The sequence below is a fragment of the Bidens hawaiensis genome, unplaced genomic scaffold, assembly GCF_021521415.1.
Source record: "Bidens hawaiensis isolate Kalapana, Puna unplaced genomic scaffold, B.hawaiensis_p1.1 tig00017855_1, whole genome shotgun sequence".
Taxonomy (NCBI): Eukaryota; Viridiplantae; Streptophyta; class Magnoliopsida; order Asterales; family Asteraceae; genus Bidens; species Bidens hawaiensis.
Window position 1 is genome coordinate 200,807 of NW_027492692.1, and position 12,031 is coordinate 212,837.

Here is a 12,031-nt window from a genome sequence, read left to right on the forward strand (position 1 = left end):
CAGATACAGAAGTATGTGTCATAGGAGTTAGAGGAATCATAATCCTCAACAGATGAATCCTAGAGTGTTTCATAAAAATATAAGGAATAACTTCGGTATCGTTTGGGAGTTTCAAATATTTAATCTATTCGAAACATAGTTTCCTTAGATTTCCCTTAAGATCAATAAAAAAATGCATTGACACAAGTCGAGTGTTTCAAGGGAGTGACGGTTATTCAGAATCACCTACACAGGGGCGAAGGATAGTTGGGGCCAGGGGTGGCCCCGACCCCCTCCGTTTTTTTGCGCACTAGTGTAAATTTATCCATTTTCTTCCGACATTTTTTTATATGTAGTGTAATTATACTAATTTTCAACCGAAAATTTGATCCCGGCCCCCTTCATTTACGGTTTTTTTAATGTGTGTTTTTGTCTGCCCCCATCGACATATTCGTCCAGGCTTCGCCATTGCACCTACAAACCACTATTTGTCATGTTGTTTCCAATAAGTTCAAATTGCCTTAACTCAAGTAAGTTTTCGCCAATAGCTATGGCTATCTCATTCAAACACACTAAAGACTCCTCCATATCGCTCTCTCTCACGAATACTCCAATGCATTATGTTCAATCCACTTTGAGTATTTTCAAACACATTAAATATCCTTCACTAAGCGTACATTGGAACGAGAATAAAAGATATAACCAATAAACGTTTAGCAGAATCATAAGACGATCCGTAACGCCGGCATTTTCCCAGACGTTTTTCTCCATAATGCCGAGGAACACCGCCTCCTAGGCGTTATGAGGGTGGCGTTATGGGAGTGCGTTTTCTACAAAACGCTATGGTGGCACGCATTTTGAAAAATTTGTGTGTGGGGAGAGGAGAGAGAGGGGAATAAATGTAATTATTGTAGGAGAGTTATGACGTTTTGCCCACTACGCCACTTTTTTGCAAAATGCTCAATTGGTGACGGGATGCCACGTGGTGCATAATGCCTAAGGGTGGGGCGTTACGACTACACATGATCTAAAATCTTAATACTGGTTATCATGGAAAATCACACAAAATTGATTAAAATCATGCACCTTTATATTAGCATATTAAATACGAAAACTATATGTGTCATGGTGTAAAAAGTATATCATATAAACCTAAATGTTATGTCAACACATTTTCAGGTAGATTAACATACTAAGCGTACAGTAAACGAGATTAGAGGATATAACCAAAACAATAACACAAAAAGAAGGTTTTAAAAAGTCTATATTATAAAACCCTAGAATTGGTTAACAGGAAAATATACATCAAATTAAGTTTCAAAGAATGAACTCAAATCACGTAAAAGGATTACTCCTAAACTCAGTTATAAGTTTTAACAAGTAAAAAGCTAATTGTCAAAGCCACCATATAAGAGAATAAACACAATTTAAAGTCACCATCGTTCTAAAAGAAATAACATATGTTACTAATGAAATGAAATATCCAAGATCAAGAATACAATGGTTTAAAAAAATATGGATAAATAGTTAAATACCATTTTGAAGTATGAGAACATAATATCATTTAAAGAAGACGACTGATATTTCGGTTACCTTCAATTATTAAGAAAAAGATTAATCAGTGACTTTAATGAAAGTGGGCTTGATTTCGATTAGTGGGCTGGCTTTTTATATATATATATATATATATATATATATATATATATATATATATATATATATATATATATTCCGGGTGTATATACAGCCGGGTCGGATTCTGAATTCAAGTAAAGTATTTGGTAGGAACCAAACGTTATATAATTGGTAACCAACCACCGAACTCAATCACTTCCGTACGCCAACACGCTTAAACCTCTCAAATTGCCTTCATCATCATCGATATTTGACCATCGGTACGATCGTTGATCTTCATACCGATCATATTGATCTACATATCTTTTTCTTTCATTTCTTCTACTTTTTTTAATTTAATCGTTTCAAATCTGATGTTAATTTGCTCAAATACTATCCACCCATCGTTTGATTGATTGATTGATTGATTGATTAATTAAAAAATAACAAATTAAAATTTCCCTGGGGTTTTATGTTGTGGGTATTTCTTTCTGGATTATACCGACACAGATTCTAATTAATACATATTATTATTATTATTATTATTATTATTATTATTATATGGAGAATATTATTATTATTATGTATATAAAGTAAAACTGGATCTATGTGCGATGAACAAAAAGTTAATTAATGAGGCGATTGAGAGGTTGATCGATTGATCAATTTTGTTTACTTTATCTTTTAGGATATTATTTATTTATTTTTTGATATGGTATGTTACTGTAGCTGGCTGATTCTTTTGATCTTATAAGTTTTAACTTAACATCAGATGATATTTTTATCTTATTTTAATTTGATTGATGAAAGATAGAGGATGGTGATGTGGGGTTTAATGGAATAATAATAATAATAAAGGTTAGTAGCTGTGAAGCATTAAGAATTGATAGGCATCCCACTGGGCACTCGCATCATCTACACAACCATTCGACAAAATATAGGTGTGTTTTGGGTTTGAAGTTTTGAATCTTTCGTGTCATAAAGAAAAGGGAAATAAGTCAAATATTTGAAGATGTTATGTATAGTTTGAAAAACATTAGACATGCTTCGTGTTGACTGTTGACCGATAATTCGAGTTTTGGAATGCTTTCCGTTTCTGTTTGATCATTCGCAATCGTCTGATCTGTGAAAAACTATTGGTGAACATATTTCATGCTCAGATTTTTTTTTCTTTTGGGATGGTTTCTGTTTTGTTTATTTTACAATTCGCAAATAAACTATTATAATGAATTATTCGTCATGAGTTAAATTTATCTTTACGTTTGTTTGTTATATTGTATTGTTTTTCTTAAGTGTTGAACCAACATGCCTGATAGCATATCCATACCCATATCCTGCTTTTGAGCTTTTAGGCATGTATATTAGGGAGTTTTCTTTATAGTTGTTATATGTTCGGTTAGTTATTAGTTTCAGTATTACGGGTCAGTTGATTATTTCTGTATTTTTTTAGTGTTAGTAAGGAGTCTAGCCCATGATTATGGATCATGGATAGCTTCTTTACCTTTTTTTTAGTTAATTTGATCTCCGTTGTTCTAGTATAGCTTTGCGCCTTAATTTTCTAACCCGCACTCCCCCAAGTGTGATATATCCTTTTTCTGCAGCAATGGCCCTTTCCGTTCTACATGTTATTGATAGGCATGTAAAACCTTTAAAAAAATATTCTTGGATTAAACAGAGGAGGAGGTTGTATAAATAAGGTTTCGAAAACGTTTGTTGTCAGCCATATGAACATTATTGTTGAAAGTTGGTTGCAGCTCACATCATATAATCTAGCGCATCCCCGTTTTAGATGAAGACTGGAACGTTATAGTACACATCGCTTTTACTGGAGAATTGACGTGCTGTCCTATGGTCAAAGAGAGGAGTTTTCTATGGTTTTTTTTATTTTTTCACCGAATGTATGCTCCAGAAAGGAGAAATAGGAACTTGTAATTGCCTCAAATTTGTGAAGATGTGAACTTTAAGTTCTTTGGAAGTTGAGTTGACATTCATTACAGTGGATAGGAGTGTCCTATCAGTAAATATAACTAGGTTGCATCCAATGTGATTAGTATCACTGGCTTAAGCTTTCTGTAATTTTAACATACAGTCATTGATACGAGTTGATGTTAGAATCTTAATAATAAATCTCCAGTATTTTAACTTATGCTTCTTTTCTTTGTTTCATTCAACTTTCCTGTTCTTACTGATCTATTTTCTCTTTACACATACCGAATGACATGACTTAAAAGTTCACAAGTGCATCCCCTCGCATTGAGAAAAGTTACTACGATAATATATTTAGTAGCTAAAGACTTCGACCATAAGTTTGTATCCGAGTCCAGGTTACAGATACTAAGATAATTTGATTTTTATTTAGTTGAGAAAAATTAAGCTCTGTATAGTAGTTGGTATATGATCAGGGCTAGGATGCGATTGTTCTGTATCAAAATTTCAAGACCCTCTCTTAAAGCAAGTTTTCTGAGCTGCAAGTGTTATTAAATCAGTTTCTTCATCTTCATGGGATCTACAACTTCAGACAATTCCCAAAAAGGGCACTGGACGCGTAGTCACCCTAAACTATTTTAGTCATTTATGCATATCTAGTTAGCTGTAGTCTGTAGCCAGCAGTTGGATCTTCATCTAAAAGACAGCTGTTTGGAGTTCTGTCTTCTCTTATTTTCTGAATCATGGATGGCATAACATTGCAGGAGCTTTTGATCTATCTGAGCAACAGAAGGTTCTCAATTGTCATTAGTATGTTAATATTACCGCAATCTTTTGCTAAACTTTTCCTTATGAGGTGCTATGTCCTAAAAATGGTTGAAATGATGGCAACTGTCATTTTTTACCTTTTGGACACTTTTAAGAAGGAAATGATGATATCGGTTTTCGTTGTAACTCATGGTATCAAGCAGAAGCATACAAGAGGCGATGGCAATTCTTATATCTATATGTATGATTTGGAGGTTATTTGTGACATCAGTAATATAATGGAAACAGAGTAGGCCGCAGTGTCTACTGTCTACTTCTATAAATATTCAATGGAGCAACAATCTGATGCCAATTGGTGCAATTGGTACAAAAGAATCTTTGGTCCTTGACTCCTTGTTCTGGATCCATATTAAAGACCATACTATCATTATGGCATGATGGAATTTATGTTCCACATGATACGGTGCAGATTATGTGTATATGGTATTCACTGAAGACTATTTTCAAGTGTGATGAAGATTGTAAATTGCTGTCATATGGCTATAAATATATACAATGATGCATCCTTTTATGATGTAGATGTTGCTATTGATTGTAATACCTGTTGAGCTACACATTTCATTCTTTTGAGATTCTTAATCAGTGGTTGTAGGCCATTGGTTTATGTGAGCCAAAGTTAGGGAAGTCAGTCACATTTCCTCGCAGTTAGGGATGTCATATTTTTTCTTTTCTGTTTTCTTCCCAGAATAAGATCCGATATTGGACACCGTCTCTTTGTAAGTTTTGTTTGTTTAAGTAGTGTATTTCTGTGTGGCCCTTGAATTGTTTTGCAAAAACGCAATCATTGGGTCCTTGTATTAGGTAAAAGTTCTTTTATTCAGGATAACCGTTTTTGTGCAGTGCAGGATTTGTATTATATAGGTCAATTTCCAGGGAGAAATATATGAGGTACCTTTTGATCCTATCTTGTCAATTAAATAAGATAGGTGTCTCTGTGGGAGTTCGACTCGTAGTATGGCCGTAATAGGTACGGATTTAACTTCAGTAAGCAATTTTTGGTTCAACATACAGTTTTATCACCTGAATTGTTGGAATTTGTAGTTTTAGTTACTTTGATGAAATTTTCGTGATATAAAAGCGTCCGGTTAATGCTGTTTCTAGATTTGGTTACTTAAATTAATAGGTAAAGGAATGTCTTTGCATGGCCTGGCAAGCGTAGTTTGTAGCTACAGGTACGCGAGAAGCATTTGTTAATTGCAAGCCGAGTAAAAAGCTTGGTGTTTATATGAGTGTAAATTACTCTTTTTAGACACTATTTAAATTCTCTTTATGACAATGTTATTATTTGGGGCATTTCTTTCTGTGAATATTAATTTCTGCTTGGTAGAAACACACTCGTATATTTTCTATCGCTTATCTTAAGCTTAAAAGCTATTTTTCTCGCATAGGTACAGGCCGGCAAAACAGAAGCTTAATTTAACTAAGGAGCAAGACATAATTATCTGTTGGAAAGATGAGGCATAGACACTTGTCTAACTCATTTACACGATCTGGAGTTGATCCACACGGAAGCAACCATACTCATACTCCAACCGAGCAGCCTTACTTCCCTACAGGTAACATTTTGATATATATCAATTTAATATTCAAATCCTAAACAAAACTGCAGTAATTCACCGTTTGATGTTTTAAGGACTTTTACCAGGAAGGGGTGCTGCCCCAGAGAACAACGCTCCTTTTGTCGGTCAGATGAATCATTTGACGCGTCATCACAATTTAGAAGGCAGGTCAAATGTTAACATGGAACTACAGCCTTATGTGCCTGTTGACTCCTCCTCACATTCATCAATAACAGAAACTAGATCTTTAACAACTGTCGGGCACACACATTGCACTAACTATAATGTTCCACATGGACCACATATGCGTGACATGGAAGCTGATCTGTCACACCGCCCAACTGGCAGTGGCGGGCCCCTTAAAAGAAAAAGGTCTGGCAGCTTCTATAGTGCAGGAGGAAGCTCATCCAGTCCATCTGTTGACTTTCAAAGTGCGCCTTCGTATAGGAGTAATCTTACAATTAACGATGAAGGTTCTTCTAGAAACGTGAGACGTAGATATAGACTTGAGTTGGAACCTAACATCACAAGATCCCATGTACCCTCCCATTCCCATTCTTCGCATTCTCAATTTTACCATTCTGCCCCTGGTCAACATGCTAATGGCGGACCGTGGAACTGTGTTCCTCCTTTTCCTCCTTCCTCTCAAAGAAGGATCTCCCCTTCAGGTGATTATTTGTTTTAACTTTTTAATCTTAAGTTATATTCAACTATTAATGTTTTTTTGATGAAAAAAGAAACAGATATGAGTGGCGGCTCGAGACATGAGATAACTCAAGTCCACATTGGAGGGAGTTCTGGTTATCCTGCTTCTTCATCACATGGTCTATCTAGAAGATCCGAGTCTTCATACGGGAACGGTTCAAGGTACTCCCACTATGCACACGGTGGTACATCATCAACCGAAGGACTACACACACCGGATAATTTCTCTTCCAGAAATTATTCTAGGCATAGCTCTGTAGGAGGATGGCGTAGTAGTTACAGAAGTGGACGCCCAAGGCTAGCTGTTGACAGATTTCCACCACCAACAGAATCGCATATGGGGCATCGTGAGGTATGTAATCCTTGTGTTCCTTAAAAAAAGGTGCACATTGTTATCGGTTTCATTGTAATGATACAATTGATTTGAACTTGAATTCTCGTTTACATAGACCATCATGATGGTGGATCAAGCACCCTTTTATGGTAATTCCAGGAACTTCTCCGATCAGTATAGAGAGATGAGGCTCGACATCGACAGCATGAGTTATGAGGTTTGATAACTATTATCATTATATACAAATTATTATAAATTTTATTTGTTGCTTCGTTTTTAATTTTGGTTTGTTTGCAGGATCTGCTTAATCTTGGGGAGAGGATAGGGAGTGTTAGCACGGGTTTGTCCGAGGATAATGTGTCAAAGTATTTAATGGAAAAAGTTCACTCTTCTGATGAAAACCTGGAGGAAGTATCTTGTCCTATATGTCTTGTAAGAATATATATATTATTTAAATCTTGGGTTTGCGTTTTATAAACGTAACGTTTGTTTTTTGTTCGATCAGGAAGAGTATAAGGATGGTGATATGATTGGAAGGATGGGAAAATGTGGACATGATTATCATGTGGATTGCATCAAGAAGTGGCTGCTGATGAAGAAATTATGTCCAATATGCAAAACTGAATGCTCAAACTAAGAACCAAGTCAAAAGAGCTTGCTTACTTTATAAGGTGTACATACTAAATATGAATATATATCCCAAGTGCATTCACTTGTACAAGCTGCAATATCTCTATGCTTTTATTATTGTAACGAAAAACAATTGTGTATGCTTTTAAGTTCAGTTAATGAAATAACCCAGTTGTGACATTGGATTTGTGTGAGATTGTTGAATGTTGATTACTGAATTACATATTTTATAACCTAGTAGAGTTTGAATTGTTTTGTTTGATATTCTTATATAAAAACTAGGGGTGTGCGTGATGTGGTTTGGTGCGGTTTTGGGCTAAAACCAAACCAAAACTTCAGCTTTTGGATTCTTGAAACAGTTCGGTTTTGTTTTTTTCGGTTTTCGTTTTGGGTTCGTTTTTTTTGTTTTTGCCATTTAAACTTGAAAATTTTAGGCCGAAAAAAAAAGTTAGACTGAAAATAATGAATTTAGGTATAAATAGTTTTTTGATTATTAACTAAGTGACTATATACATCTGGCCAATAATTATTAAATTCTTGTAAATTACTTAAAATTAAAAATTCAAAATAAAAATCTAGAATTTCTGTTCGGTTCGATTTTTTTGGTTTTTGTTACATGCAAAATCAAAACCGAACTATAAATTCGGCTTTTACAAAAACATAAAACCAAATTGTTGGTCTTTGTTTCTGTTCAAGTCTTTTGATTTGGACCTTTCGGTTTTTTCAGTGTCTTGCACACCCCTAATAAAAAAACTCCATTAGATTAACATTTATAACTGAATTGACCAATACCATCATCTTCTTGAAACTGTTTTAAGAGTCTCAATTTTAAGCATTGATTAAGAACCAAGCAAAATGAATATGAATATTGATACATCCAGTAAGTAAAGCAGGGTATATACACCACTAAAAGTCTAAAACAGATAAGATTTAGGCTCAGATGAATCTGAAATCAGAATTTTCTTCTGAAAGTTGACTATATGAACAATAATAAATTATATGATTCTTTTTAGATAGAATTGAAATTTTAGAATATTATTGAAATACTTGTTTATCATAATGTGTGACTTCTAAGTGACATGAAGGCATAGTTATCCTAACACCTCTTATTATAATACTGCCTTGTTTAATTAATATGGTATATCATAAATATATATATATATATATATATATATGATTATCTGTAGTCTGTAAGAGTTTCAAGACATCATTTTAGATACAATACATTTCTCTCAAAATCTTGTTAAATACACATTAAGTTATAATTTTCAATATATTCTACCATAAACAACTAAACTATTGTAACTTAATAAAAATTCCATTTAGGCCTAGCTTTATACATTCTAGCTGCACCATATGTATTATAGTCATCAGCCCTCTTTGCATTTTGGAATGCACAACACCCCACAAAATAAATTATAATGAGAAGCAAAACCAAGATGATGTTGAGAACCGATAGTCTATGCCAATCCCGTCTCACGTCCTCTAACACCCCGGCCTTGCACGAGTCACACTCGTAGCACAACACGTTAGGATCATTGTTCCATTTATAGCAGTCAGCATCTTGTGTCATCATTGGCGCTTGGTAGTCACACGCGCTTGATGGCTTGCAACAACCCGACTACATAAATAAACCAAAACATTATCAAAATATCAAATGATTTGAACTTTATGAAATTTATTGAGGAATTTCGTAATTGATAAATTGGATTATCTGGGGGTCGTTTATGCACTTTCAGATTAAAATTATTTGGTGGTTCTCCAAATCTCAATCGGATAACACTAAGATGAGCCAAGATCATATTATAATTTTGAATGTGAATTTCATGAACCAAATGAAAGAACGTACGACCAAATGATCGGGAAATCACTTTTGCACGGTAGGGTTTGTAACAACAATTACCGTTTTGAATTTTGAATTTAATTAAAAATCTGTTTTTCTGACTTAGGATTTATGTGTGACAAATTCCGAAAATTAATTTCCTAATGAACTTTTAACACAACAACAATCATCAAAATAAATAAAAAAACCCAAACAAACAAAATAAACTCATTGGTTAGGGGTTTTGCATATCATAATAAACTCAAACAAACGTCTCATAGTCAATCCAAATATACTAAAATATGTAACAAAATTTATGTGTATTATTGGTAAATGAAAATTAATATGGTACCTGAATTGGTGACAAGTTTCTAGTCCAATAGTCAACAGGAGTCCACATAACAATCTTACTACAAGTCTTGGATCCCAAAATGCAACTTTTAACAGTCATCCAATAACTAGGATTCTCAATCCTCTTCCTAAGCCAAGGTGAATAACTTTGCAAGTGATACTCCTTGTAAACCCGGCCCGGGACATCCACACCGCCACCCGGGCCCACAACCACGAACCCAAAAACCGTCACAGCCAACAAGGCAGCAATCAAGAACAACATAACAGCTAGGTACAACCACAACGCCCACACCACATGATAACACGCCCCTATAAAACCCGCCAATGATACTAGCAAGATCACAAAGCCCAATATCATAAGCGGTCGTTGTAGGAAGCTTTCGCACGTCGCGGTGCTTTTAGCCATCCATAACCCGCCTCCGATTATTGGTATTGATATTAAAAGTGTTAATAGGTTCAAGAAACCTATCAATGTGTTACTAACTCTTGTCATTTTGGTTTGTTATGAGTTCATAGTTTTTTTCTAGCTTTAAATGATGTTATTGTTGTATAAAGCTATGTGGATTCAAATTTATGTACATCTGGCTATTGCTTTTTGGGCATTATTATGGGTATGAAGGAACTTTAAAGTTTAATATACAAAGCAAGGAAAATGACTAAAATGCACTTCTTAGCCATTAAGTAAACTTCCATTCAAAGTGAGAGTTCACTTTTACTTTTATACCCATACATTGTTGAGAAGTTTCTTCTAGGGATTTGTTAAATAAATTTTGATATCTCAAAAATATATATTATTGTTTTTGAAAGTTGTATTATATAAGTATTTATTAAAAAATTAAATATAAGTTTAGTATGAGGGTGAGGGGCAATATGGTAGATGTGTACAAAGGTAGCTTCTTTTGAACAGTGCTATATCTTTATCATTTCTGAGGCTCCACTAATTTTGCTTTGTATAAAGAAGTTGATATCAACATCAATGGACATCTTTAAATAACATATGTTACAAAATAATGTTGGCGTTTCCTTCTTTGCTACCTACAACACCAATATCTAACAATCCAACAATACAAAAGTAATATCATATTCATTAGACTCGTCCATATTAACTTTACATAAATAAAAAATACGAAAAAAGACTCGGATCGACCAATGATTGTCATTTTGTATTTAAAACGAGGCCTATCATCATGTCCTTTTGAAGAGGTAGGTCCCAGCAGAGCCCAGTTGGACCCGCAAGACTCACCTTGAAAAGGGAGAATATGTGAAACCAAGAAAAGACGAGTAAAAAAAGGAGGAAAGAAAAAAAAAGAACAGGAAGATAGTTTGCACACATTAAGAACAACAGACTTATTTGGTGAATGGATTCCGATAATAAATTACACTATAAACTTTAAAACGTGTTAAGAGGTGCATCAAAAAGTTTGTAGTGACCTACTTTTGAAAATTGACTTCGCTACACGGTTTATTTTATTTTATTTTGAACGATAAACTTACGTACTTTTAAGTACTTTTATAAATCGTTTATATATATATATATATAGATTACAAAATATGAACCATTCACCTTTAGAATAGAGGGTGGCATGGGCAACTCACCACCACACCATATCATGTCCCTTGGGAAGTCACTACATGATTTATGGTGTATATTTGCGAAGGTATTACTGTTAAATACACAAATGAGTTTTTATTGCGATTTTCCTTACTTAGGAAGGCCATATTTTGGTTTAAAGTACTGAAATCGTTCAAAGTAGTCATCGGCTTGATTTGCAGTCGGTTTGTTTTTAAACTTTCGGTCGCTTAGTTTCAAAATTTTCAAATTGTAGTGAAGATTTGGTTTGGGGTTTATACCCAAAACCAACAATAACAAGCTGGACAAACCAACAATAAAAAACCGGACCTAACTTAAAATATTAGTATATTTCAAACTTAAATATTTAATGTTAGATGTATTTAACTATTTATATTTTATATTGTGTTCGATAAAAATAGACTTTGACCATCAACAAGTTTGGTTGGTTTCAATAATAAAAATTTCATTACTAACGGTTTTACTCACGGCTTGATCTAAAATCATTAAAACCAGACTGTAACTATCAACAGATTCTCGAACCCATTACTTTATACCAAACATTTCAGTTTCATTTATATTCATTCATTCCTTTTAACCTTGACCCACATAAAGCCCAATTCACAAACAGGCCCAAACCCAAACAACTCCAAAGGTTTTGTTAAAACATGCAAAAAGATCTCTTCATCTAATATTAATTAAGCCCAAGAAAT

General features: G+C 34.1%; 2 protein-coding genes across 6 annotated transcripts; one reads left to right on the forward strand and one right to left on the reverse strand.

Moving 5' to 3' along the window:
* The first annotated feature begins 1,769 nt into the window (after positions 1-1,769).
* LOC143554813 (uncharacterized) lies at positions 1,770-7,755 on the forward strand. 5 transcript variants are annotated; one of them, XM_077044488.1, is made up of 7 exons: positions 1,770-1,874; positions 5,736-5,903; positions 5,993-6,574; positions 6,650-6,963; positions 7,061-7,162; positions 7,243-7,377; positions 7,451-7,755. In XM_077044488.1, the coding sequence occupies exons 2-7, from the start codon at positions 5,801-5,803 to the stop codon at positions 7,580-7,582; spliced, it is 1,368 nt and encodes a 455-aa protein (XP_076900603.1). In that variant the 5' UTR covers positions 1,770-1,874; positions 5,736-5,800; the 3' UTR covers positions 7,583-7,755. The 5 variants fall into 5 exon arrangements, with proteins under 5 accessions (XP_076900603.1, XP_076900607.1, XP_076900602.1 ...); XM_077044492.1 differs by having other exon boundaries at positions 1,834-1,874; positions 5,742-5,903; XM_077044487.1 differs by lacking the exon at positions 1,770-1,874 and adding an exon at positions 4,752-5,519.
* A 1,126-nt stretch (positions 7,756-8,881) lies between these two features.
* On the reverse strand, positions 8,882-10,241 carry LOC143554805 (tetraspanin-6-like). Its single transcript, XM_077044482.1, has 2 exons — positions 9,750-10,241; positions 8,882-9,196 (listed from the first exon to the last, which is right to left on the reverse strand). The coding sequence occupies exons 1-2, from the start codon at positions 10,239-10,241 to the stop codon at positions 8,882-8,884; spliced, it is 807 nt and encodes a 268-aa protein (XP_076900597.1).
* Between the last annotated feature and the right edge of the window lie 1,790 nt (positions 10,242-12,031).